The 27209-nt window shown below is 38.9% G+C and overlaps 3 protein-coding genes across 6 annotated transcripts; all 3 read left to right on the forward strand.

Annotated features, from left to right (window-relative positions):
- Window positions 1–2111: 2111 nt before the first annotated feature.
- fbxl18 (F-box and leucine-rich repeat protein 18) lies at window positions 2112–6856 on the forward strand. 2 transcript variants are annotated; one of them, XM_020643181.3, is made up of 7 exons: window positions 2112–2285; window positions 2990–3187; window positions 3390–3739; window positions 4371–4506; window positions 4607–5685; window positions 5959–6177; window positions 6263–6856. In XM_020643181.3, the coding sequence occupies exons 1-7, from the start codon at window positions 2265–2267 to the stop codon at window positions 6417–6419; spliced, it is 2160 nt and encodes a 719-aa protein (XP_020498837.2). In that variant the 5' UTR covers window positions 2112–2264; the 3' UTR covers window positions 6420–6856. The 2 variants fall into 2 exon arrangements, with proteins under 2 accessions (XP_020498837.2, XP_065812076.1); XM_065956004.1 differs by having other exon boundaries at window positions 2278–2417.
- Window positions 6857–8003: 1147 nt separating this feature from the next.
- On the forward strand, window positions 8004–13270 carry ptcd1 (pentatricopeptide repeat domain 1). The gene is made up of 8 exons (XM_020643545.3): window positions 8004–8600; window positions 8699–8839; window positions 9074–9292; window positions 9392–9493; window positions 10933–11613; window positions 11923–12039; window positions 12277–12459; window positions 12849–13270. Exons 1-8 carry the CDS (start codon window positions 8127–8129, stop codon window positions 13083–13085), a joined length of 2154 nt encoding a protein of 717 aa, XP_020499201.2. The 5' UTR covers window positions 8004–8126; the 3' UTR covers window positions 13086–13270.
- A 700-nt stretch (window positions 13271–13970) lies between these two features.
- On the forward strand, window positions 13971–27172 carry zgc:112980 (uncharacterized protein LOC503706 homolog). 3 transcript variants are annotated; one of them, XR_010666550.1, is made up of 20 exons: window positions 13971–14051; window positions 15419–15563; window positions 15650–15758; window positions 15856–15949; window positions 16811–16961; window positions 17082–17199; window positions 17421–17546; window positions 18313–18375; window positions 18477–18599; window positions 18691–18846; window positions 18954–19007; window positions 19384–19610; window positions 19703–19782; window positions 20332–20406; window positions 20525–20602; window positions 20890–20994; window positions 22902–23001; window positions 25764–26026; window positions 26115–26175; window positions 26798–27172. XR_010666550.1 is itself a non-coding variant. In XM_020643381.3 (20 exons), the coding sequence occupies exons 2-19, from the start codon at window positions 15428–15430 to the stop codon at window positions 26131–26133; spliced, it is 1887 nt and encodes a 628-aa protein (XP_020499037.2). In that variant the 5' UTR covers window positions 13971–14051; window positions 15419–15427; the 3' UTR covers window positions 26134–26175; window positions 26798–27172. The 3 variants fall into 3 exon arrangements, 2 of the variants coding, with proteins under 2 accessions (XP_020499037.2, XP_020499038.2); XM_020643381.3 differs by having other exon boundaries at window positions 25764–25836; XM_020643382.3 differs by lacking the exon at window positions 25764–26026.
- The last annotated feature ends 37 nt before the right edge of the window (window positions 27173–27209 follow it).

Below are 27209 nucleotides of genomic sequence, written 5' to 3' on the forward strand. Positions count from 1 at the left end.
TTAATCTCATGTACATTTACTGTGCATGTTTCATAGTTCATTAACTTAACTATGAAGTGGGTATGTATATGTCAACTGTCCATTACACATGAAATACAATTTATAATTTGTAACTGTAGTGGATGTTTTGGGGTTATAAACTGTATTTGCAGGAGTAGCCTGTGAAGTATATACAATTTAAATTTCCATCATAGGTCGTCTTTCGTTTTAAGGTATATGTTCACACATATATATGTACCTTAGTATTGGAGTTAACACAATGTAAAAAAAATAACTAGTTTTTAATGTTTTGCTAATGCCCGATATGTTGGTATAATAGATTCACTGACGGAATAAATTGAAATAAACATTACATATTCAAAAAGCTTCATTGAATAGGACTGTATTATTGTATTTTTTTTGTTATCCGAGCTTTGCCTCTTTCTTACACTAAAATGATTTTTTTTTAAAATTTTTTAAAGGACTTTAAAAAGAACAACAGAATCACAGGTTGAAATTATATTTTTATATTAAGAATTAAAACTCAAAGTTTACAACACTGATGTTTCTATTTGAACTAACCCTATACTTCAATTTTATTTAAAGGAAAACAGAAGTTTTTATTCAACATCTATCTTACAGCTATAACTACTTGTAACTTTGAATACCTAGGTTTCTAAAGACAAAATATTTGCTCAGGTCTGAGATTAAAAAATAGCTCAATATTGATGATCCATTTAATTATAATATCAAATCCCACTTAAATGAGTTAATCTGCTTTTATGAAGTTGGAATATAAGGGATTTTTTTTAAAGGCAAAACTAACTTTAAACAGAGTTAATGTAACCTGTGGTAGTGCTATTTCTAAAGAAATAACACATTAAAATACCTCTTCCACCACTTATGTAAACCATAAATCCTTTAGTACCGAACATTTTATTTAATTTTATTTATTAAACCTGAACACTATATCCTCTACATGATGCCTATATTATGTTTATGTAGTGTTTTTATGTCTATGCTATGAAAACAAACATCACTATTTTAGAAAAAGTGATGTGGTGAAATCCTTAGAGGAAGAGGGTTTAAATGTAATTGACTATGAGTCAATGAATGGAATGATAAAACTTATGTGAATTTTTAGTTTCTAAACTTCCCAGTTATTGAAGTCTCAGCAAGTCCTCCTTTACTGGAAACTGGCCTATAAACACAATTTAATCCCACACAATTGCCCGATATAGAATAATAGATGTGTTTTGTTTAAACAAAAGTCTTTATGTTATCGTGATTGGGTGGAGAGAGGTATTTGGCCCATTTTACTTATAATGGATCCAGGAGGGAATCTTCTCAAATACAATGATTTCATTTTCAATATTGAAGGTACAGAAACACAATATTCAACAGTTATTAAGGCAGTTCCTCAAGCAATCATAAATATGGTGAAAGGCTCATTAACATATGACAGGATACTACCAAGGTTGCCTTCACAATAAAAAGTACTGAGTCCGCACACCAGATGCTGCTCCAATTAAATTTAATTAATGTTTAGGGCCCTCGCCCTTCATCAGACATGATTTTACCAAAAGCAAAAGAAACGCATTTTCAGATAATACAATGAAATTTACCCTTAGAATTAGAATTTTCTAAGAAACAAAAATCTTTTTGGGGTTCATTTTAAAATTGGGTATCAACAAAAGACTTCTAATCACCAAATTTAGAATATATTAAGATCAAATTTGGCATTTTAATGAAGGATAGAAAAATTAATTTCCATTAATTATTTAAGAATAAAATGAAAAATAATTTAAAAAATATTAGAACTAAACAAGCTTCAGAAATAAACCAAAGTTTAAAGATTTTTATTTCAGATTAGACCTCTGATTTTTATTTATATATATATATATTATTATTATATTATTATTATTATTATTATATATATTTATTTATTTTGATAGGTTTTGTTGTGATTTGTTCATCAAGTCATGCTTGGCCTGTAATATATACTATTTTATAAATGTAACAGCCAGTATTTTAACTACAAATAAAGATGAAAAAAATATTTTATATGCTTTGAAAAAAAAATACCGACAGGAAGTTTGTCCGTCACAGAATGACATCCGTCAGTGTGCAGCAGCAAATCCGGTCCGTCCTGTCAACGCCTGGGTGTTCGACCGGCTGCAGTTCAGTGTAAAACGTGTTTAAGGAGAAAATGCGGCTCCAGCTGGATGAACATTTAAAATATTGTAGGTCATGAGTTAAGGGGTGAGGGAGAGATTTCAGAGGACATGGATCGACAAATTGAACAGGTGTGTTGACCGACAAACTACGACCACACAATAATAGTTTTTAACTTGCAGTTTATGGTTAGTAGCGGCAGCGCCCAACTAGAACTTGCTATTGTTAATGATTGGTTAGATAAGACGAAACATCTGCCAAATGTAAGTATGAATATTTATTTTTAACAAAGTATTTTATTGCGCAGAGACCTTGGGAAGTTGTTTTTTGTGTCTCCTTTTTCATACGTGTGCTCAAATTAAGTTCTGTGTCTGCCCATCAGCAGAAATCTTGTGTGGCCTTAATGAGAGGATTCAGCGGGTACTTGTATTAATCCTTAATCTGTAACTAAGGTTACTACACTAATGCAAAGTTTCTTCTATTTGAAATCCAAATCTTGACACAATCAGTTTTACTTGAGTACTTCACTGAATATGTGTGTCCAACATTTTTGCTCTACATTTTGACATGAAGCTGCCACCCAACTAAACACATTTTATACTTCATTTTCCAAAATACTGTGGTACATAAAATGTTCCCCCACCGCTACAGAGAAAACGAGTATACATCATTCAATACTGCCATTAAGTTGTCTTATTGATTAACTGAAAACTATGACAAAAATATGATGTGCACATTTACATCATCATTAAAAAAAAAAAAAAAGCCATAGCCATAATATAGTCATTATAGAAGCTCTTCATCTTACCATGACAGTGTTTGCTCTCTGTCCCAGGCTGTACGCGACGAGGACACAATGTCTTCCAGCTCAGTGGGAATGTCCGATTTGTCCGATGAGATCCTGCTGTGCATCCTCCGCCATGTTCCAGTGTGTGACCTGATGGTGAATGTGGCAAATGTCTGCCACAAGTTACACACACTGTGCCATGATAAGACGCTGCTCACTAGTGTCAGCCTGTCTGAGGAGTATCAGGTAACAACAACTTTGACCTTTTGTTTAACTTTTGGAGTTACAGTGAGGATCTCTTCCACAGTTTACTATTAATATTTCAAGTGTGTGTCAGACTATCTGTGTCCTTTCAAAAAAAAAAAACAACAACTTAAAAACACAGTTAATACTTCTTGCATTGTCAACACACACATTATAAACTATATATTTTTTTTACTCCCTTCAGGCTGATGATCTGATGGTTCGGCAAATATTGAAACAGCTGTCCAATCAAGTGCAGTCTCTCAGCCTGAATGGTTGCTACTGGCTGTCTGGTTCTACAATGGAGCTTCTTGCTCGCTGCAGAGGAGTGACGCACCTTGATGTCACTGGCTGTCGCATTACTTCCCTTCGTCTCTCCCGTCTCCTCTCCTCCCTCTCTCTCCTCAGATCACTTGCCTTTGATGTGACACCGGGCTTTAACTCTGCTCAGCTCAGTTCAGAAGCAGTAGATTCCCTGAGCCGCCTGTTGGAGCTCAGACAGACACTGTTGACTCCGAGTTATGGTGTGGTGCCATGCTGCGCCCAGCTCCGCAAGTGAGAATTCATCAGATTACCAAGGTTTCACATGACAACTCAGGTCACATCAAAGGGTGTCTATGCTTTTTTAATATTCTTATACCATCCTTTGCATTATCTAACATGTAGTGTCGATAGAAATTCTTGATTCATGTTGGAGCTGAACTAAGAAAGATAATTTGGCACCAAACTAACATGCCAAAGATTTTCAGTTATAGTAACATTTGGATATATAGCCCCAAGTACACCTCAGGCTGATGTGAGTACCCTCAGTTTGTCAGGTATTAGGTAATCAGTTTAGTATTGAAGGACAGAGTATTTGCACAATGTCAACTCTGTCATGAAAAATTGTATTCAAAAATGTCAATCTGTGTTCACTTCTCACAGCAAACCACATGACTGACATGAAAAATTGTCACCCCCCTACTCCCCGCCAAAAAAACCCACACTGACACATGACACCGTTTAACATATGAAGATAATAAACGTCCATCTGATCGAATATTATAGTTGAACAACACAACGATGCCACTTCTCATTTTAGACAATTGCGCTCACATCCCTCCTGTTTGTGAGGACTGAGTTTTTTTTTTTCATAACTTTTTTGCTGCTACATTGTTAAATGTGTGTGTTTGTCTCTGCACTGCAGGCTGATGCTGCAGTTTGACATCCCCGATGTGACCAGAGAGGGTATCGGGGTTTGCTGTCAGTTGATGGTGGGTCAGAGCAGTGTGCCACATTATCAGCAGCTGGAGGAGTTCACAGCCAGACTGGCTCCCGGAGAGGTGACTTTGCTAGTGTACATAATTATGAAATGTGTTTATATAAATCTGCAAAACTCTAGTACTATGCAGTTTGTAGTTATCTGTGTGTCGATGTCTTTAGGTAAACCAGACCTTGCTGCTGCTGTATCTAGCTGTATTCAGTGTCCACGTTCCGAAGCGTCTAAGAGTTTTCCTGGTGTCGATTCCTGGGCCGAACCCTGCTCACTGGCCTGCCGCTCCCTCGCTGGCCCAGAGTTTGGGTCTACGTGGTGACCTGGAGGCCCTGCAGCTCCCTCGTTCCTGGTTGGACTCCTTGTCCCTGAAGCGAGCCCTCGAGGGAAACAGTCCAAAACACCTCAGCTTCAGCCGCTGCCCAGCATTGTGGCCTCAGGTGTTCCTGTCACTGTTGGAGGGCGGAGTCAAAGATGCCACTCAGCTGATCAGCCTGAACCTCAGCGGGATCAATCAGGTCCTCTACTCAGAGTGCAGGAGTGCTGATGATCAGCTGGTTCCTGGCACAATGAGCAGGCTGGCAGTCGGCTGTTCCAACATTAAACACTTGAACCTGATGCACACACATTATCACCATGAAAACTCGCCGGGACTTTCTGGAGAAACACACCTGTGTGCTAGCTTGGCCAAATTCCGACACCTTCACTCTCTCACCCTACCTGTCTGCGCTCTGTCAGACGGTTTAAACACACATCAGATCTCTGCAAACAACACGTCTCCCTCTGCTCTATTCCTGGGGTTAAAGAAGACTCCTCGTGTTGGGCTCCAGAACTACAAACCTGATTCGGACTCTTCTCTGTCAAGAGACAGTACCTCAGGGCTCTGTCAGCTCCTAGCTGGCTGCCATGTTTTACAGACATTAGAGCTTATTGGTCCAGGTTTTATCTCTGCGATGCCTCGGCTTGAGCCCTGCTCTCGTGTCAGCGTGGAGCCTCGTGGTATGTGTGCATGGGCGCGAGGGATTGGAGACTCACACTTAGCCGCACTTGAAGCTTTGCCTCGATTACGCCGCCTGACTCTGGCAGGGCTTCCTGGGGTCCTTAGGGGGACAGGGTTGGTTCAGCTGACCACACAGTGCAAAGACTTACGTGTATTATCACTTGCCAACATTGGATCATTAAAAACCATGAACTACAATTCAGCCTTGCTTGAAACACTCAAACAGTGCACGCAGCTACAAGAACTCAGGTTAGAGGATGTTTTGTGTACCCTTCATTCACTGTACTATCTGACTTTTGTTATTATTATTAATCCAACTATTATTTCTCAATGTGTTTTTTTTTTTAAACCTCTCTTCTGTAAATTTAGATTGATTAGGTTGTATAGTTTTCAGATAATTATGTTTACACTCAAACATACAAACCATTTTTTTTTACATAATTTATTACCTTCACAATAAGTTCACACCTTTACTCTGCCTGTTACTTATTAATTGAACTTTGTGTGTCTGTGTTTTTTTAGGTTAGAGCAGCCCTATCTGAATGCCAACGCCTCGTTCTTTGAGGCTCTGTCTTGTTGCCCACATCTGCAGCGTCTCTGCCTCATCTCACGCAGTGGAACCTTTGACCCAGTGGCCACAGAAGCCTTCATGGAGCGATGCTGCCATGTCATCATGTGCCACATGTTCATGGGTGGCACCTTAGTGGCTTGTCGCACTCTGCAGAAAACGCTGCTGGACAGGTTAGTACTTGAATGTGTAACGACGAAATTGTACATAACAAATGTCACTGCTATAGAAATATGAAAGCCATGTTTTTTTTGTTAGATTTTCGTTTGCACGCTCTGCCCTGAGTGTGGTCATCTATCCGTTACATCATGAAGACCTGCCTTCAGTCATCAGAGATATCCCACTTACTCTGCTGGACCGGATAACTTTGTTCCAGAGCCATGTGGCCCAACCACCACATTTATCACCGTTGTGACATCAGCTGAAAGCTTCACCGTGTTTGGTGCTCAACAGCTGAGGTGCTCTTATTTTGGTGTGTTGAAAATAAAGTTTGCAAATGAAGAAAAAAAAAAGTTAATCATTTGTAGAAGGATTTCTTATTGTTTCAGTAGATACATCAACAACTATTCAGGCTGCCTCACAACAACACATCAACCATGATTGTTTACATTTACTGTTTATGTCAGAGTAATTATGTTCCTCGGAGGGATTTTTTTCAAGTCATTGGTCCAGGTCATTTCTCATTCAGTGCCATTTGCCTTTAATTGTAGCATCTCAGTCAGTGTTCATTTCACTAATATACACATCTGTTATCTAAAGAAGTGCCAATAATATAAAGGGATGTATTTGTTCATAAACCTTGTAAAAGAGAACTCAATAATGTTGTAATAAACTCCATGTCAATGATTTTAATTCTTGTCTATGTAGCCTTTTTTCTTTCTAAGTAAGATGTCTTTATAAATCATAGTAATATAATATCAGTGGTGTTTCTTAGTATATAGAGTTTTGTGAAATAAGGTTGAACAAAAAGAAATTCACATAATCACTTTTTGCTGTCAAGAAGATTGATACGAGTCATATCTATGATTTCAAATGATACAACTCACATTACGACTTGTGGTATTATTACTCTAAAATAGATAAAGCATCTCCACCATTTTCATGATGGAACAAGGCAAGCTTTCTCCCAAATCTCCAGGTTTAGGAATCAGTCTTTTTCAACAGACAGCTACTATGTGGTCATTTTTTCTGTCAATTTGTTTTGAAGTTTTGATAATGTTAAGGAAAGAATACCATTTACATTTTATTCCTATTTTGGTTATTAATCCTGTGTGAAAGTGAGTTGTACAGCATATTTTTTACATGTGTTTTGGATTAATATTCAACACATTATAATTGTGTTAATAAATGAACTACAATAAAGTCATTCTCAATCATCTCTTGAATTCTAGAGCCCCCTGCTGAGAAAAATGGGCACTTTGTTAAAGGAATGACCTCTAATTGTTCTCAGTTTTACTTTCCAAAGTTAAATTTGCACACTGATATCCAGTACCTGGAATAATTTTTTGCTGACATCATCTCACCTTCAATTTGGATTAATTTAGAGATTTAATTTGCAGATTTCAGATACAATATGGAGTTTCTTCAGTTGGATAACACTAGATAAATTCCTCTTAATGAGAATACTGGTATGTTCATCCCAAGTAAAAAACCATAGGTAAAAACCATAGACTGGTAAAAACCATAGACTGGTAAAAACCATAGGTAAAAAAAAAAAATCACAATTCTCTTTTGTAAGCAGATGAGGGCAGTAATGTCCCAAGTACTGACATAGGCAGGGATGCTAATCGATCCTTGATGTAGTCGATCAGAATGGGACGCCGTATCCAGAATAAACGACAAGAAAGGGTTTTCGAAAATTCATGTAACTCGGAAATAAAGACTGATATGCTTTCAATCAATAAGGTCTTCGTTTATTTCGTGGACAAAAGCGACAGACTTGGAGAGTCCATGTTATTGTTCGATATCTATTGATAAGGTCTTGGCTGGTCAGTGTCATTGAAACATCGTGGAGGCCCCACATGACTGCGCCAAGTGAGTTTCCATCTATACTTAGCTGAACAGCCTAGTTTGCTGCAAAACTTCGTGTTGACAAGTATCTGCAGATATAATTTTGCTGACAATGTTGGCGTCCGTCTCCTGTTCGTGTGTGCGAAACGGGAGGAAGGTCTCGGTCCCTGTCGCTAAGTTTTCCCTTTTGTCAATGGTTAAAAACTCACAAGGAACTCTAAATCCGACCGGGGTACAGGATCTTTCACGACACCTGTCACCCAGCGTCCTCAAATCGGCTCACTTAAAGCTGCCAAGCGGACTAACCACCAGATCTGTGTTCCTATCGGCCGCTTGCCACGGGGGTGCTGACTCTCCGGTTGACCCCGAAAGCGACCCATCAGACCGGAGGGGCTTCGGCTCCCTGTCCACGGACATATCCTCCAGGAGGTCGTTCAAGAAAAGCAACCCAGAAATCAGGGATCTGCGACAAAACGACGGAGACGACGAGGAAGAGGAGTCGGAGAGACCTCGGAGGAGAGCCGTGGCGATAAACACACCCTACTGGTACTTTTTAAAGTGCAAGAAGCTGATCAAAGAGAACAAGGTTAGTCCAGTTTGTGTCTGCTCGGACTCCCCCCCCCCTCTTACATCCTTGGCCTCTTTGTTGTGTCAAGCCTCGTATGTCCTATGTCTCTCTTCCAGCTGCAGCAGGCCCTGGATGTGTTCAACAGAGACATGCTGCAGGAGGAGAGGCTGCAGCCTGAGGAGTTTAACTACTCGGTCCTTATGGGAGGCTGTGGTCGAGCTGGGCTGCTCAAGAAGACCTTCAAACTTTACAACGATGTATGGATTCTTCTTTTATACACCTTGTACTGTTCCACTTGTTCCAATAACGTTTTATTTACATGTCAAGTGGTATTCCTGACCTCAGCGTGAGGAAAAAAACTGGCCCAAAACTGCAGTGCATATAAATAACTAGAGGAATCAGATGTGTTGGTTGAGTGTATTAAGTTCAGCCAGATGTACTTCTTGAAATATCCTGTTCTACGTGCGTAATAATGTTTGTGTGTCTTCTAGATGAAGAAACGAGGTCTTGAAGCAACAGATGCTACCTACACTGCACTGTTCAATGCCTGCGCTGAGTCGCCATCCAAGCAGGCCGGCCTCCAGCAGGCGCTGAAGTTGGAGCAAGAACTCCGGCGAAAAAACTATCCCCTCAGCACCATAACATACCATGCCCTCCTCAAGACGCACGCCATCACCAACCACCTCCAAGCCTGCATTCACACGATCAAGGTACGGCAATGGGCAGACATTTTTTGCACAGTGGGTCTTCTGATTTGTTTTTGTGTTCCTAAATGAGCTTGTGTGTTTTTATTTTTTTTGTTGTTGCAGGAGATGCTGCAGAATGGCCACGTGGTGACTCAGGAGACTTTTCACTACCTGCTGATGGGCTGTTTGAAGGACAAAGAGACAGGATTCAGACTTGCTTTACAGGTGCATACATGATGTAGACACAGATGTATTTACAGAGAAAAAGAGATTTCAGGTCTTGCTAGTCAGAGATAAAAAAAAAAAAAAAAAAAAGGCTATCACTTCAATATGTGAAATTATATGGATTTGGCTAATCAAAACCAAATATACATTCGATCCTATGCTGGGACCCGTCCTCTGACAATAATACATCACGCTATATATTAAAACAGCATCTGAAATTTATGAATGAAATCCTACAATGTGACCTGCTAATTTGATCCACATTTTCAAACTAACCATGAAAAACAAGCATTATGTGTAGTGACCAATTTTAACAAACCCAATATTGTTTAGAAAAGTCACTTGAGGGATGAATGTGGAAGCTTTCGGACGCATGCTTAGCTCAAAGAAATTAACTCAGTCCATTGATGATTTGATTTGGATATTTCAATCCATTTATTTTTAAACACTTCTTATCAATAAAGGAACATATGACGAACCACTGTCTATAAATAAACAAACAAATCCGCGTTGGATGCATTTAACTCCGACAGGCTGACACGGTAAAAAAAACTGTTTGCCTCCATTCAATCACCTGTCGCACCTCACCTGGAGCCTTGTCTTAACCACAGCATCTGCCCAGGCTACACATAGTGCCCAGTAGAGGGCCAACACACAACCATAAGGAAAATAGCATCACACAAAACAAACACCTCATTTGGCTCCAACATAATGGAAAATATGCACAATATAAATAAAAACATAAATGTTGCGCTATGAGCCTCCTGCCGTAACAGACGGGTGACGTCATTCAGTTGCTTTATGTTTGATGTACCTGCAACTTCACGGACAAGCTTTTGACCTTTTTTAAATAGTTATACCAGTGATTTGTAGTCTGTGACACGGATTGCTCAAAGACTCACACTGTGAAACATTTAAGCTCATTTCTGTGAAGCCTGTGTGTTGGCAAGAATCTGGATGTATAATATATGTTAAAAATAAAACAACACAGGGGTTACACAGAGTCAGCATATTGTTGTTTTAATTATAATGATATTAGCAGGGCAATACTGTGTTGTTTTTATTTTTCAAAAATTGAATTTTAGAAAAATAAGTCGTTTTATATTGAAACATCATCATATGCACCAAATCTGAGCAAAAGGTTTATTGTTCCAAGAAATCAGAACAGTCAGATCTGCAAATGTATTGATCACAGTCTCTCAGATATCCAACAGCATGGATCTACTTTTTTAAAGGTGTTATAAATTGATTTAACATTTAACTATATGAGCAAAAAAAATTTGAATTATTTTAAATGCAGTGAAGGGTCGATCCAGTATCACAATTCATAATATCGCAAAGATCTAGTGAAGTGTGTTAATGTTTTCTGACATGCCTTCCTGTGTTAATATAATCTCACAGTCATAAGTTTCATCACTTCTTTTTCTTGTTTCTTTCAGGTTTGGCGGCAGATGCTAAGGTCAGGGATTCGTCCAGACTCAAAAAACTATAACCTGCTCTTACGTACTGCAAGGGATTGTGGGATTGGCAATCAGGCCCTGGCCACTCGTGTGCTGCTGAGTCCTGACCTGAAATATGAGGGGGAAGGTGTGTCACATGTAAACTCCGATAGTAGATACAAGAATCTGATTGACATTGAATTTCTGGAGAGGCAGTTGTTCATCCAGCCTGATCCACTCAGTGACGCTCTGCAGAACAGCAGCTACAGCGAGGAGGAGGAGGAGTCCTACAGAGGCGAAGGCTCAACCCAGTTGGTACCAGTCAGACAAACTATCTCCCTGCCTGTTGACTCAGCAGCTGATTCTTCTTCAGCCCCAAATATACTGGATGTTTTTGAGGGTAAAAGGGGCTGCGTGGTTTCCCTCTGCACTGTGGGCAAAGTATCTGATCGGCTTGCCCTCATCGGAGGAGCTGAAGGTTTCCTGGACAAGATGGAAGCTAACAGGCTCAGTCCGGACATCAAGACTCTGACCCTGCTGGCCGACACGATGGAGCCGGGCTTCAAGTCTCTGCAGACGCTGCTGAAGGTCGCCAAGCAGCACAAAGTGAAGCTTGATGTAGCATTTTTTAACTCTGTGATTCGCAGAGCTGCCAGAGCTGGTGACCTGGAGGGGGCAAAGGTACACAAAGACACTCTCTGTAATTGGTGGTGTTTTTTTGTCTTTTTTCAAGATTTTTGAACTTTAAATCTCAAAGATCGCATGTTACTGAGCCGTACATGAGGGATACAGTGTGGAAAGATGTTTTTTTAATGTGGTTTTAATGTAGATTTTAATGCTCTGATCACCACAGAACACATTATAACTTGGGTCAATTAAACCAAATCTTTCTTCTAGTACTAATAGTTAAGTGAAAACATAAATTGGTTTATTGTATCGACCAATTAAGTCTGAGTGCAGAAGGGTAACGCATTTCCCTCTTCTTTCCAGGATGTGTTGAGTGTGATGCGACAGCGCCATGTAAACGTGGACGTGCAGACATTTGGAAGCCTTGCATTGGGCTGTGAGCGAGAGAAGGATGCTCTGCAGCTGCTGGAAACCATGGAAGTAATACAACTAAGATCTTTAGGACAGACATTCTGTTTTTCTGTTAGTTGTCTGCTTGTCAGCTGCTTTTTCCAATTTTCATTGTCTTTCTATGTAATCAGATATAGGAAGTTAAAAACAGTACCAACAGTCCTGAGAAATACTAGTATGTAATTTGGAGCAGCAATGGTACAAGTATAAGTTCTTTATATGACTTGAGTGGTATTTTTTTCATCTTCACACTTGTTTTTTTTGCAGGAGGCCGGACTAAATCCAAATGTCCACGTGTTCTCTGCTCTAATTGGCATAGCAACCCGAAAACTGGATTACATCTACCTGAAAACAATCCTCAAAAGTATGAGCAGGATGAAGGTGTGGCCAAACGAGGTCATCATCAGACAGCTGGAGTTTGCCTCACAGTATCCACCCAACTATAACCAGGTAAGCGCCGGTCTTCAGCTGGTGTTTCAGCTGGTCAGTACATTTCTCATGGTGGATCTATCTGTCACTGTGTCGATTGTCATCATAACAAAAAGACACATATAATCTTCAAGGCACAGTAACTTTGTTGGAGCTAAAGACAATAAGACTAATAGGAAAGACATTCCACGTCCTGCAAAAGGTTTAAAATCAGCCGATTGAAGACACTAACTATGCATTTATCTCTGACTTTAAATTTAGTTTTGTTTAATGTTTTTAAAATAAAACAATACAAAAAGAACATTTTTAAAACAGTGTGGCTTAGGACTTAGTTCATTAATCTGAAGATTCAGATGTTGTTTTGTTTTTTTCTTTTCCCTGCATCTGCTCTTTATCTTCCCTTTTCACAGTACAAGTCCAGAAACAACTACCTGATCCAAATCGATGGATTCCGTGGTTTCTACCAGAACTGGCTGAGATACATGCCTGCTAATAGCGCTGATGATGAGCAGGCAAAGCTGCACGCGGAGATGGACGCTGCAGAAGGTGAAGGCAAACTGACAGAGAGCCAAAGAAAACAAGAGAAGAAAGCAGCAGCGAGGAGATTTAACCCACGTAAAAAGGACAGGATGAGCAGCACTGAATAAAACCCATGTTCTTCACCTCACTTTCAGTCGGTCTGTTTTGAATAAGCTGTGTAGACAACAAGCGCCTCTTGGTCGACGTAATACACAGGGACCCTCTTCCAGACATTTGTAGGAATATGGATGATTTTGTAACTTGTATTTAAAATAAATTTCAAGTGTCAGTAAATGATTGATGAGACAGTCAACCTCTTCTTTGTGTTCTATTGAATCATATTGTGTTATTTACATTGTGATGGTTTAAGAAACTTAATGTTTTTGCAGTGAACTGTAGCTTTGACTGCTTGCTTTAGTGTTGCAGTGCACCCTGCACAGTCAATGGAAACATGCCCTTTTTTTTCCTGGTGATTCATAAAAATGTTTGAGAAGAGATAGCGATTCAAATTTATTTATGAGCGCTGCGTTACTAACACCAATCGAAAAATCTGCCATGACGGTAAGCTTTGAGAAAATATTTTCTTATTTTTGATGGATGGAATATTATTTTGTTTACGTCACTTGCCAAGTCATTTTACATACAGTATGTGCAAGTCATGAATTTTTCAACATGAAAATAAATTTCACATTGCTTAATGTGATAACAACAATCATTGAGATAATTAGAGTCTTCGTTGTGCAAATAGAGTCTTCGTTGTGCATGCAAATTTGACTTACAAAAAGCTGAGAAAGAGCAGTCTCAGCAGCACAACTTACAACAAAAAACTTAGTGTCTACATGTCAGGACATTTTTATTCTATGGCTTTTTTTTTTTTTTTTTAATATTAATTCAATATTATTTTTAAATATTAATTTAGTATGCATTTACAGTCGGCGCAACACCCTCCAGTACGTTGGGTGGCAGTAATACAACCATTTGTTGGTTTGCAAACCGTTTTAACAACCAACAAAGAAGAAACGAGACGTCACATCCGGAGTCGTTTGAGTGAGTCGTGCGCCAAAAGAAAAAGTTATTTTGTCTGAACAGCGAAGGTAAGAAAAATGTCACTTTACTATTTAAACTTTTTTTTGAATTGATTAAAATTATCATAGTTTGGAGTAAACATTAACGAAAGAAAAGCGTTTCATCTTTTAATGTTGACACAAAACGCGACTGTTTGTATTTCCTCTTACTCGGCTGACTTTCAGTTTCGGGACTAGAAAAGTTAACATTACCTCATTTCTTAAAAAGTAAGAAAACATTGAATTTGGTCACGACTGTAAAAGCAAAGTTAAAGCTACAGGATGATGCAGCTACTTCGTAACTAATACACTTAGTCTAGGAAAGTTGTTTTATTTACTTTTATCACAACAAATGAGATGATTTATGGAACAGCTGAGGTGGAGAAATGAAAACAGGAAAAACAGGAAAGTTGAAACAAAATCTGAAGAATGACATCTAACAAGATACATGATTGAAGAGTGAGAGAACAATTGAATCAATATAAGTTGTAAGGTCTGTACCGTCTACAGATTATGTGTGTAATACATTATATTTGTTGATTTTGTTAAATATCTGTGTTCTTTGACTTTACATTTATAAAACTTGGGTCTTGTAAACTTATACAGCTAACAGAAAAAAGGTGTAGGACTGGATATGTTTTTGTTTTACTTCATCCCATACCCTTTCCCTTTGGACTAGTTAAGACAAATCGAGCCTCTACAGAAAGTATGCTCTTATTGTTCTTTGCTTTGTTTGTTATATATGTGAGAAATTCTGTTTATTTGATGGATTGCCCCTTTAGATGAACCATCTCGTTTTCGAGGGGGTCCAACACAAAAACAAAAACACCACACTACAGTGTGATACAGACAGTCAAGCACAAAATACACACAGAAACATAAAGGCTCTCAAACACCCATCCGCCCACGTATCCCTCCCGCAAAGCCACAAAGTCATCAGAGATAGATGCACATATGCAGTCAAGATATTAGAGGGGTGAGAAGACATTACCATGAGAAGCAGCAACGTGGTTTTATGAGAAAAGGTAGCAGTGATGTCTTGTGTAGTGAATTTATTGTTCTGATGTTTATAGGTAGATTGTTCCAGTCAGAGGGAGCTTTGTAGTTATATATATATATTTATTACTTATATATTAGTGTGTAATAAATGAAATAAATTAAATGAAAAAAAATGTCATTCTAGTTTTCTATCACACTACAAACAAACCAGCAAAGCAAGATTAACACAAGTACAAAACTTGAATGGTGTGTCCTCCTGTGCCTTTACTCATTTAATAAACAAAGTCTTAAAAAATTTCACTGGATGACCAAGATAAATATATATATATATATATATATATATATATATATATATATATACACACTATGTTTGCCATTCTTTCCACTTTCTTTGCTAGATATTTCTGATGTGTACGGCAGTGGACAACGGAGAAATAATCATCCTCAGCGATGATGAGGATGATGATGATAAAGAAGACTGTGACAAATCATGCAACGAACCCTCAGTTCTTATTGTGGAGGCGGAAGATGTGAAGAAAAATGGTAACATGTATTAGCATTACACACCAGCTTGTTAATGAATGTTAATGTGACAGATTGTTGACCACTGGGCTTCCTCTGTGTTTCAGACTGTGATTTACCCCCCAGTGCTCTGGATGAAGACCTGGTTGTTACCTTCTCCCGCCGTGCAGAGGTGCTGCCTCACGCACGATACGACTGTCCAGTACATCCTTTCTTGTGAGCTAGTTAAAAAAAAAAAAAAAAAAACACACACACACTGTGAATTACTGATTATTGTTCCTTTTTTTCACTGACTCTCCTCTGTCCTGCTCAGGGCTACAGAAAGTGAGGTTGGGGCTCCTGTGGCTGAAAACAAGCTCTTTTGTGATCAGTGTTTCTGTTACATCTGTGACAAGCTGGCTTCAACGGTACGTGTTGAGGTAGTCTGTAAACTGCACACACAGCCCCTCTGTCCCACCTTTAGGAACAGGCAAAAAACACTTGGGGTGCACAATATCGGAAACATAGTCAATGCGACATCTTTTCTTTTCTTTTTGTGATATATATTGCAATCAAACCAGAGTCACCCAGTGTGTTTTTATGTTCATGTCAGGCCTACAGGATATTAGAAAAAGGTACAGTGTGTGATTATATTTTTCAGTATTCAGCATACATAATGAAGTGCAGTAAATAAACAGATTTTAAAGAGTGCATATTAGCTATAACTGGCATTGTATATATCTCATGTTTTTCATGATTCACACAATGTGTGTTTGCAGCAATCCAAAATAAATCTAAAAATCACACACGCACACACACACACACGCACACACTAAATTGGCACCTATCTATCTGAGGGTAGCTGACTGAATAATCTGACTGCATCAAAATGTTGTGAAAGCTAACCAGTAAACTCATACCTCCATCCAATAGGTTAACTTTACCCCTACTTATTAAGAAATAATTACTTCTTTAAATAAAATAACTTTTCTTCTGTATTGCAATAAATCAGACTTTTGAGATGTGATGCCCATATTGACGAAGGAGCATCAATTTATTGCAGAGTCCTTATAAACAAAGACAAATCGAAAAAGGCATTTTCATTGAAAAGGTTGTAATTAATCTTAATTTCCCAATAGTCTTTTCTGAAAAATGTATTTTTAATGTGTGAACTAACCTTTCTGTGCACCATGTCTGCCTCTCTGGGCACAATCAACAAATGTATTTTTTTTTTGTGTTAGTAACAGACAAATTAAAGTTACAGATGTGTGTTTGTGTTTGTGTCTTAGTGTGAAATGTGGTATCACAAAGGTCTGTGTCACAGCAACAGCCACAAAAGAAGCAACTTCTGGAGCCAATTAAGAAACACAGCACTGCTGGGAAGACTCAAGGGTTTCGACCTTACACTTTCTGACATAGACGCTCACCTCCGACATGCAGGTGCTCGCTCTCACAAACAAGTGGACACAGAGACCACACCCACATCAGATTAAACCTCTTGTTGTACGATCATGATCACGCGTATTTCAGTGGCTCAAAAATTGTCTTTCTCTTGTCCAGAGGCCATGCTCCAGAGCTTCAGGCAAGAGCTATCTGCTTGGTTTTTAACTTTCCAGAAGGGAAAGTCGTTTGAGGAGTATGGTCTGAAGGTACACAACCAGCAAGGTCGCATCCACGAGTGAGTGACTGACAGACTCCGCTTACCTTCCCTGAAGCTCGCATTGCTATAAGTACACTGCTCTACAACTGGTTGCATGATGATCTCACAAATCCAGAGACCAACAGTAGAATTTGTAACAGCTTGTTCCATCTTAAATATGTTTGCAAGCAATACAACTGTATTCAAGCTCAGATCATTTTTATTTTTGATTCTTTTTTATTTTTGATTCTTTTTTGCAGTTATACTGAAGTGTACGAGTTTGTGTCATCATTTCTGAACAAGGCCGATGAACAGGACGGCAGAGCTGCAGCCGTCTTGAATCTAGGAGCTGCTGAGGACTTTATTAGACATTTTCAAGTCACAGGGTACAAACACACACACACATCACCACAAACACACACAAACTTAAGCTCTTTTTCCACTGCATGGTACTGCTTGGCTCATCTCCACTCTGTATAAGGTCATTTCTGGTTTTTAATCGGACAATGCCTGGTAGGGTTTTTTAATTTGGTGTTTATTTTTTGCTATCATCTTATTCATGAGAGTGAGCAAATGAGATCCAGAGAGTGACAGTGAATGCAAGCAAAGCAGAGGGGAAAGTTAGCACTAAATGATCAGTGTAGATTTCGTTTTTTAAGCGGCCCAATCTCAATTTCCAGCCTAAAGCCTAAGCAGTGAACCCTCACGGCATCAGGTGGACTGGGGGTGAGTGTGGAGTTGGTGAGGGCTTGAGATGGTATAAAAACGAGATGGGACACATTATCATGACATCACACATTTCCTGGAAACAAGAACATTAAGTCAAAAGCCTGTCTCTAGTATATATTTATTTTAGCACCCTATCAACATTTAGAAAAAAACATCAACATAAATCCTTTTAAATATTTGAAGATTACAAGCATCTCTTCCAGTGTGATTTAATTAATCACACTGGACGCTTCAATATGTTAAAATGTCTTTACATTTAGTGGGGAGTTGTGTTAGTGGGGGGGGAGGACCATCACATCTTTCATGTCACCAAGCTTGCAATGAACTCTGGGTTCAGTACCTGGAACCGAAAGTGAGTCAAGCTGTACTGTGCAGTGTTTTTTTTACATCTGAGTATACATTTTCTTGAATACGATTTTACAGGGCTCTAATCCCACAATCTCCAACGGCCAATCCTGCTGAAGCCAAAGGAATGTTACTGAAAAGGTATACAGGCACACTACGCACACAGATCCCATCTTGTGTCCTTACTGTAACCACTTCATTTGCTTGTGTTGCCTTCATCGTCTTTGTGTGTGTTTATCCAGGGTAATATCATCGCTGCAGAGACAGATGGTAATGGCTGATTTCACTCCAGAGTTTATCAACAAACTTCAGGAATTTTACAAGAGATTGTCCTTCCCCCACGAGCTAAAGAGCTTGAAGAACAGGTGTGTGAGTCCCCAAAGGTTCCTATTAAAAGCCTTTGTGTGTGTTTTTTATAACATGTTACATTGATTGTTTTGTTGTTGTTGTTTTCAGACTGTGTGTCCGTCCTTGGGATGATGTCCTGCTAGTGTCGGTGCTGAAGGGACAGAACGTGTCAGGGGTTCGCACAGACAAAGGCAAGAAGGATGTCCTGATTGAACAGTTTTCTATAGTTTTACTGAGAACAGAAGCACTACAGCAGCAGCGCAGGTACAAATGGGACATACACACTCTGTCACCATTATGCACTTACAGATGAACACATTCTTGACTTGAAGACTGCCTGTGTAACTAAAACTAGCTTCCACCATCTGCAGGTATAAAGAATTGTGCCGCTACCTTCGAGTGGTCCAGACTGATGATCCCAAACTGTGAGTGATCAAATAAACAAATACTCTTATAGATGATATTTCTGTAGATTAAAGGAAAAAGAGTGTAAGTGGCATTTTTATCCTACAGGATTTCAAACGATTGTTTCTGTAGAGGCTGCCTTAAAAGTGCTCTATTACAATTAGATGGACGTCAGTTTTTTCTACTGTATCTGTTAGCAAAGGAATCTAACACTTAAAAATGTGCTGTTAATCAAAAAATCCTTAGACACAAAAGCAAAACACATACAGATCAATGCAGACATTTATTTATTACAACTTGAACCCGTCAAAATAGAATATCATCATTATTATTTTGATTGAGAAGAGATTGAAGTCGTTGATTGCTTCTTCTTTTTTTTGTGTGTGTCTCCGTTAGTCTCCAGCAGGTACAAGACCTCGTCCCTTTCTTCACGAGTATGGAGGGGGACTTCACGTCAGCTCTGCACAGATTCTTCCCCTCAGTTAACGCTCCTGCCTCCCGCCTCACCCCGCCTCTCTTCATGACTTATTTCTACATCTTTAAATTTGCCACAGCACCGAAGCTGGTGGTCAGCCAGCACGATCAGATCTGTTTTCCTGCTGTAGCGTGGGAGCCAATAAAAGGTCAGAGTCATGCATTTGTTACGGATTACTTTTCATGAAAACCCTTTTCCAAATGAATGAGAGTATGACAACTCAAACTCTCCTCTCTGTAGATGCCAAGCCTCTGAAGCTTGTTGAGCTGGTGAAGTTTGCTCTGAGGGTGCAGAAATGCTGCTCTGCTGTGTACAATGATGTAAGTCCACAAGCTCATCTCTTACCATTCACAATCCAGAATTCATCCTGATGCCAAGGAAGAGAGCGCACACTGTCTGAATAGCACAAATACATTGGCTGCGTATTTGTAAAATTCAGAGAGTGTGCAGGAGTTTGCCTACATGTTTTGTTAACTCGTCCCTGAGACTTCAATGTTTGTTTCTGTTGTATCAAAACAGGTAAGGCTATGTTTGGATTTGTACTAGTATCATGTGGAAGTTTAAAATTCTGGTATTGTGACAGCCCTACTACCAGTAGTTATATCATTAATAAATTCAATACATTCTATTACAAAACAAAACACATTTCTTTATGGTTGTTTTTTGAGAATGCTGTCTTTCTAAGCTATTTATTAATGTTGAATATGAATTTTTGTGCATATTTCTCTGAGTGTTTGTTGTGACAGTGATTATGAATGCCTTTATTTCTCCTCGTTTTATTTTAAGCACTTTGAGATTTGCGTATGTGTATGCTTGGGTTGTCCTTCAGTTTTTTCTGACTAATGTGTTATTGTATGTTTCTTTTCCAGACCCAGTGTTGGACCATTTTACTCAAAGAGGTCAACTCAGCCGCTCTACCAGCACCAACCCCTCAGTTTCTACATGTGCGTGCTTCGTATTTATCAGCAGTTCATTTTTTCTCTTTTTTTTTTTACACAAGTTTCCTTTAATCTTTAGAAGCAGTTTTCATTCTATAATTCTGTTTTTATGTTTGGACTCCAGGAAACCAAGGATTCTGTGAATTCGATACTACTCAACATGAATGGGACAAATATACATATCCCACGGTTCTTTCTGGTGGTACATACAACACAATCTAAACATGTAAACTGAACAAGCCATATATGTTAAAGTGGGTTAGATGATTAAGGGTTTATATGTGTGTGTGTGTGTGTGTGTGTGTGTGTGTGTGTGTGTGTGTGTGTGTGTGTGTGTGTGTGTGTGTGTGTGTGTGTGTGTGTGTGTGTGTGTGTGTGTGTGTGTGTGTGTGTGTGTGTGTGTGTGTGTGTGTGTGTGTGTGTGTGTGTGTGTGTGTGTGTGTGTGTGTGTGTGTGTGTGTGTGTGTGTGTGTTTGTGTGTGTTTGCAGGTGTACCCAGATCAGGCTTTGTTGCTGTTGGTAACGGGGGCTTTAAGTTTAAGGATCCTGAACGGGGCTTTGAGTCCGGCCCTCACTTTGCTCAGCACTTTTCAGGTAATATATCCCTCTCTTCCACCAACAGTATCCAGGACTTGCACTACAGACAGTAACTTTTCAAGGGATCAAGTAAATTGCTGTCTGGGTTTCCATTGAGTTCTAAAGTAGGGGAGGGAATCGTGGGGAAGCTCACGATACTTTATATTACGATATGATATGATTCCCAATACATGACCGATTGTAAGGATAATATCACGATACAGGGGTTCAATATATTCAATATATTACGAGGTAATCATTTAATTATACGTCAGGATATTTGATTATCTGAAGAATACAATCTGCCCCTGAAAAGATGAAGCGCATATCTTAGCATGCTCAGAGCAATACTACCTAGTGCTTCTCATTACGCCAATACCTGAAAGGGATAGTCCAGTATTTTTGAAGTGGGGGTGTATGAGGTACTTGTCAATAGTAATTATATTAGACACCAGAGATATAGGTTAGCTTAGAGAAAAATTTCCGCTTTACTTTTCTGCCTGCAAGCCCTTCTGTTTTAGCTCTATAGGTCTGTAGTGTAACACTCAAATGTGGTTTTTAACTTAGCCTGATAGTTATTTTGTAAATGTTGATATTACTGCATCCCGGTTTAAGGTTATATTAAGTAGGCTAACAAACAGCACAGTGATGGCTATAAAGATTGTTTTTCGAGCTAAGTTTTCATCAACAATGGGGACTGGTGTGTTTTCAATAAATAAACATATCGGGAGGACCATGGGTTGTGTCTTTATGCAATAAAAAACAATCTGAGCTGAAAATTTACTTCAGTAAGGCATGGAGCTCTGCATGATGAGACATGAAAAGCACTCACTTTTTAGTTTGGATGTATTTGTTGTCTCTTGCAAAGCCTGCAGAACCAAACAGCTGATGGGCTTCTGGAAAAGAAGAAGAAGTGGTGTACTAAAGTAGTGCTGGAGCAAAAGGGCTTACTAGCAGAAAAACCGTGCAAGTCATGTGCATCACCCTAATTTGTAGCACATAGGAATGAATCCCTCTGATGGCTATTGAATGGGTAGTGATTGTCACTTGGTGTACCTTTCACCTTACCTCTTGTCTCAGCATACAGAGCTGCAATGTTTTTTTTCTAGCTTCTTCAGACTAACCCTTTTTTCTTTTTGAAATGATAATGATAGGTTGCGTTGTTTTTTCCCCCACATGCAGCTGAATGCCCCATCATCTCCTTTCTCGTCCATATGTGACTTGTGTTGGGAGTTCTTAATGAGTGAGTGGTTGTGCACGGGGAGAGCGAGTGGTGAAATACACAGAGCAGAGGTTACTCAGGAAGTTCTCAATCTGGTCGTAGGTTTACATTAAACACCACATTTTTTGGCTTTATTCAAACCTGAGCGTTTAACTTGGGGCCTTAAGTGATCGTCTACACCGCCTACGCCTTGAGGTGACTCTGATGATGACGTCGTACTTTCACATCAATATTTTATCCCAACACTAGTCTAAAGGCCCATGAAGATTAAGCAAATTAGCCTGTGGGTATAAAATATTCTTCTAAATGCTCAGAGTATTCAGCCATCTGTTTAGTATCTCCACATCAGACATGTTATGAGCTGCATGTTCAAGGCAAACGTCCCTGAACTTTTACAAAGCACTACTCCGCTAGCATGGGAGTTAAATAAACTCCCAGTGACATCATTCAAACCCTGCTATCTGCAGTGAAAACCCCAGCGAGTTCCTAGTTCCTTTTGACAGTTCCTACTTTCAAACAGCTATAGATGTTACCACCCACTCTTTGTATTTCATATACCGGTACTACTGTGGCTTAAATAATATGAATGACACTTAACCATAGAAGTAGCTTTTACCTATAGGTGTTGTGGGAATGTCTGTAGCAGACATGGTGCTAAATTGAAGATATAAATGATTAATCCAACATCATTTCATTCCCTCAGGAGAATGTTTGGGCTCTCGAGTGGCTGTGGGAGACTTTGTCCGTAGACCGCCTCAGCGCCTTCGTACATGAGGTCACACAGGAGATAGAAAACACAACAGGTAGGTGGATGTTTTTCAATTAACAATGGATCTGTAAATTTAAGCCTCAACTCATTGTCTGCGGGTTCAAGCAAAGATGACTCAAAGAGGCCTCTAATGGTATTATTGGGGAACTGGAACTACTCACCATGGTCATTAATGCTTTTTGTGTACTTTCTAGTGTGTGCTACCCTGTGTGACTCAGGGGGTGAGTCCCATAACTGACTGTTTAGAAGAAGAAAAAGAGAACATTGTGTTTAAATGTAGCTTGAAATGGTTCAAATTAGCGTATATAACCAAAGTTCAAAGACTAATTCTCATGTCTGTAAAGGTTCTTGATCATCCAGGTCATGGTGATTCAAAGTTTAACCAAAAGGCGCTTCGTTTCTCTCTCATCCAAAAAATTATTCAAAACTGAAGACGAATATTTTAACCAATTCTAATTTCCTTGTGAGTTAAACAAGCATCCACAAGAATCTGAATGCATGAAACATTCATGACTACTCAACGGGTGGATTCGGATTGTCCCTCCTATCCCCTTTCACTATCCTCTTTACCTTAACCTTGGTGAAAACGTCATGAGGTTTAGGAAAGATGTTAGGAGAATTCATTAAGGACTAAGGGTAAGGCGATCACGTTGCTCTGACAATCCGACCACATTTCCACTAGGCGACGTAAATATGCAACGGTGGAGGTAAATGAGATGGGTCTGCCATCGTGAAACTACAATGTTCCAGAAATGGACCACTGAAAGCGCATCTAAAAAACGTTCACCTGTGCCTTCTTACCGGGGAAATAATCCTTATTACCAGAAGGAATTGAAATAAAAGGAATATAGGCTACCAGGCTACTTCACTTTGATCATTATACAACATCAACATAATGTTCATAGTTCACCTATTGGTTTAAGATTGTTGAAAGTTGTGCAAGGCATATTATTTCCATGGTAACTTACTGGTCTGCGTCCCTTTTCGGTCATTGTCAGTTTTCTTTTCTTTTTTTAAATAAACGTTTTATATTACAATTTCTCATAGGACTCAACATCAAATAACAGCAAGGTATCTACACTTAACATCACACAAGAATGTAAATAACAATGTTCACCTTCTGCACACACACAAAATAAAAAGAAAGAAAGAAAGAAAGAAAGAAAGAAAGAAAATAAATACAAAGGCAGTAACAAATTATAAATCAAATCAATAAATAAACCAAAAGCATATTGTCTGCACATTGCTCCTGCAACAGATCTCGGTCCATACAGGGTCATCGTTAGTGTTCTTGAACAGTCGGATGCGTGAGTCGCTTTAAATGTTATGGCCGCAAGGAATTGTGGGACGGCATTTTCTCATATCCTTTCGTAAAGGATGGTCCGGTGTATCCTATGCTAAAGGAGGTTATAAAGGAAGCATCGATGCACCTTTCCTTAGCTTTTAGAACGTTTGAAAGCGCTCTTTTCACTTGAATGCTTTGGAGTCATTTCACTCAGTTACGAACCTTCCTAAGCAAAAAGGATCATTCAAATGCACCCAAAGACCTGGTTTAAAAATATGCTCACTTTAGAGCATTTGTCTTGAGTGTTTGGGAGTTGCACATTCAGAGTTGACAACATCGTTGGACTCTGCATACAACACAGTCAAAATGTGCAGCCCTAACATTGTGTTTTGAGTTGTGTCATTTAGAATCAGAGGACGAAAGAGGAAGCTCTATATTTTGTAATATTTTTATCAACTGATCACCAATTTGTTAAATGACAAAAAGCTTTACATCCATGTCATATTTACTATACAAATATGTTACATACAGTAGATGACAGGGTTGACATCAGGAAGCAACTTGGAAACCTACAAAAATACAGCAAATGCAGAAGTGCAAAAAGGCTTAGCTCTTCTCTCTCTATCTGTTTATAGATAGATTGAAAATGATCTAGAGTCAGCATTTCCAAAGTTGCAACCGCCATTGTTGAGCTTCACATCGCTCCTTCAGAAACCAGTGGGTAACGTGACCGAGTCTACGTCCATGTTTTATTATACAGTCTATGTCAGGGGTCTCCAACCTTTTTTCATCTGAGAGCTACTTTCAAAAAATGAAAGTTTCCAAGGGTGACTTGCATTTATTTACATAGCTCAGCTGAATTAAGCTACTGTTTGTACATGTGTGAAATTGCAATAAGCCAATGCTTATCAATAATCTTAAATTCACATCAATGTCCAAGAAAACATTAGTACTTCATACTTGTTTTTATGGGCCAAATATATGAATAGTGGCAAGAGGTGCAATTACCGTCGTCAGATTTTTATTTTTAACACAGTCAGTCAACCGATAGGCGAGCTACTGAAAACCTGCCCGCGAGCTTCCAGTAGCTCCCGAGCTACCTGTTGGAGACCCCTGCTCTATGTGCAGCAGTCAATACTTGACCCTAGGATGACACTAATGTCAGGTAGGAATAGTTTCTGTTTCTTTTACAGAATAAATGTTTTTTTATTATTATTAATGATTAAGTTAAAGCCATACCTAATTAATCCTAAAACAGAAACGCAGATGATAATATTTTAGTTTTGAATTGAACTAATTTATGATCCATTTGAGATGTTTTCTTTGGTGAGCATAAACCATAAATGACATGATAGAGGCTTTTGTGGATTTTGGTTTCCAGGGCCTTTGAACAATGCCCTCATCGATCATCTATTTACAACACTACAGCTGATCAAACTCTTCAAGCATTTGAAACAAAGATCAAATTTGATTTTAAAAAACTAGCCTGTCTGTGTTTGTGTCTTTCTCAGATGGGGGAAATTATGTACACCTTCTTCGTGCCATTATTCCCACTCTGTCGTCTTCAACGGAGAGCTGGGACCAGTGAGTCATATTTAACTTACCACTTTCTGAAACAAAAGCCCCACAAGCTTTTTTGAGCTTAAAATGTCTCAAGAGACAAGAGTTTGTTTTCTTTCCATCCTTGTTAGTAAAGCTAGTAAAAGCCTGTGTATCTGATCTGTTGCCTTGTTTTCCATGACCCCTCCTTATGTGGTGGTGAGAAGCACTTACTGTAAGTGGCTCTGTCTCATTTGGTGATCCTTTACTGTTTATCCTGATTGCTGGTGCTGATGTAAATCTTCTGTCTTTACCTCCTGTAGGCAGTCCAGAGGATATTAGACTCTTCTCTTCTCGAGGGAAGGTCCCCTCGCAGCCTCAGCCGTAAGTCATACTACTCTCATTAGCTGATTCTTCTGTTGGCCTATCATAATCAAGAGAATCCCTCTCCATACAGATTTCCTAAGCAGACACATAGATATTACATGTATGTGTCAGACACATTTTATACACTCCATTTTCCCATGATAACTATTAAATTCATATTTTTTCCTCGAGGTCTTGTCTCATTTATCTTATATTCCCTGAGTTGTAAAATTTAAAAAAACAACAACACAGAAATAGGCTTGACTTACCTCATTATTGTAAGCTATGGCCACATGGCATGTCCTGGTCTGGCCCAGTGACTAGCCTATTGGGTTTTTTTAGGCACCAGAAAATTATCCCATTATTATTGGAAAACCAGCTTTGTTGTTTGTATACAACAAAAGAAATAAGTCGAGATCTCGAGAAAAAACCGCCAGAAATAACTCATTATCATAGGAACACATTCAATACAATGTATAGATGCATGTCCCCTTAGGCTTAGGCCATCTGTAGCTTCAGTCATGTTCTCTGTAGATTTGTTTAAAAAAAAGAAAGAAAGAAATTCATAAAGCATCAATGCTTGCTTCAAATAGCCACTCGTATGTTACTTTATTAATTGTGCTTTTTGTCTTTTTCAAAGGTTGTAACTAAGCCTGATTTCCACGCTGCAGATCTTGGCTTTACTGAGGACTCAGCACAACTCCTCTAGATGTGTCAGAGTTGAGTGATTGATGAGTGACAGATGAATGAATAAGTGTTTGGATCTTCTTTTTTTCATACAGACAACAGAATTGCCCAGGAGAGACCAGCAGACAAATGGACTGACAGAGATTTTAACATTATTAAGTCACTTTATTTTGTTTAATACTTAACCGACTTGATCAGTTTATGTTCAGGATGCTGATGGTCTAAACTGGATACAAGCTTAATACTGCACTGTGGGGAACTGTTGGTATGTAAACTGAAAAGTTGAGTGTTTTATGAACCATTGAAATAAAATGATAGATGTTCTGGATTGCTGTTATTGCTTTAACTGCTTAAACGAGAATCCC

The sequence above is a fragment of the Labrus bergylta genome, chromosome 1 (assembly GCF_963930695.1).
Source record: "Labrus bergylta chromosome 1, fLabBer1.1, whole genome shotgun sequence".
NCBI classification, from domain to species: Eukaryota; Metazoa; Chordata; class Actinopteri; order Labriformes; family Labridae; genus Labrus; species Labrus bergylta.

What these genes read in the sequence shown, in the direction of transcription:
- ptcd1 (XM_020643545.3), top strand. Translation starts at nt 8,127, where the DNA reads ATGTTGGCGTCCGTCTCCTGTTCGTGTGTGCGAAACGGGAGGAAGGTC. An exon ending in GATTCAGACTTGCTTTACAG is followed by an intron (nt 9,494 to 10,932) that starts GTGCATACATGA and finishes TGTTTCTTTCAG; the next exon opens with GTTTGGCGGCAGATGCTAAG. An exon ending in AGCTGCTGGAAACCATGGAA is followed by an intron (nt 12,040 to 12,276) that starts GTAATACAACTA and finishes TTTTTTTTGCAG; the next exon opens with GAGGCCGGACTAAATCCAAA.
- zgc:112980 (XM_020643381.3), top strand. Translation starts at nt 15,428, where the DNA reads ATGTGTACGGCAGTGGACAACGGAGAAATAATCATCCTCAGCGATGAT. An exon ending in CTAAAGAGCTTGAAGAACAG is followed by an intron (nt 18,600 to 18,690) that starts GTGTGTGAGTCC and finishes TGTTGTTTTCAG; the next exon opens with ACTGTGTGTCCGTCCTTGGG. An exon ending in CAACCCCTCAGTTTCTACAT is followed by an intron (nt 20,407 to 20,524) that starts GTGCGTGCTTCG and finishes TTTGGACTCCAG; the next exon opens with GAAACCAAGGATTCTGTGAA.
- fbxl18 (XM_065956004.1), top strand. Translation starts at nt 2,340, where the DNA reads ATGGTTAGTAGCGGCAGCGCCCAACTAGAACTTGCTATTGTTAATGAT. An exon ending in TGCTGCGCCCAGCTCCGCAA is followed by an intron (nt 3,740 to 4,370) that starts GTGAGAATTCAT and finishes TCTGCACTGCAG; the next exon opens with GCTGATGCTGCAGTTTGACA. An exon ending in ACGCAGCTACAAGAACTCAG is followed by an intron (nt 5,686 to 5,958) that starts GTTAGAGGATGT and finishes GTGTTTTTTTAG; the next exon opens with GTTAGAGCAGCCCTATCTGA.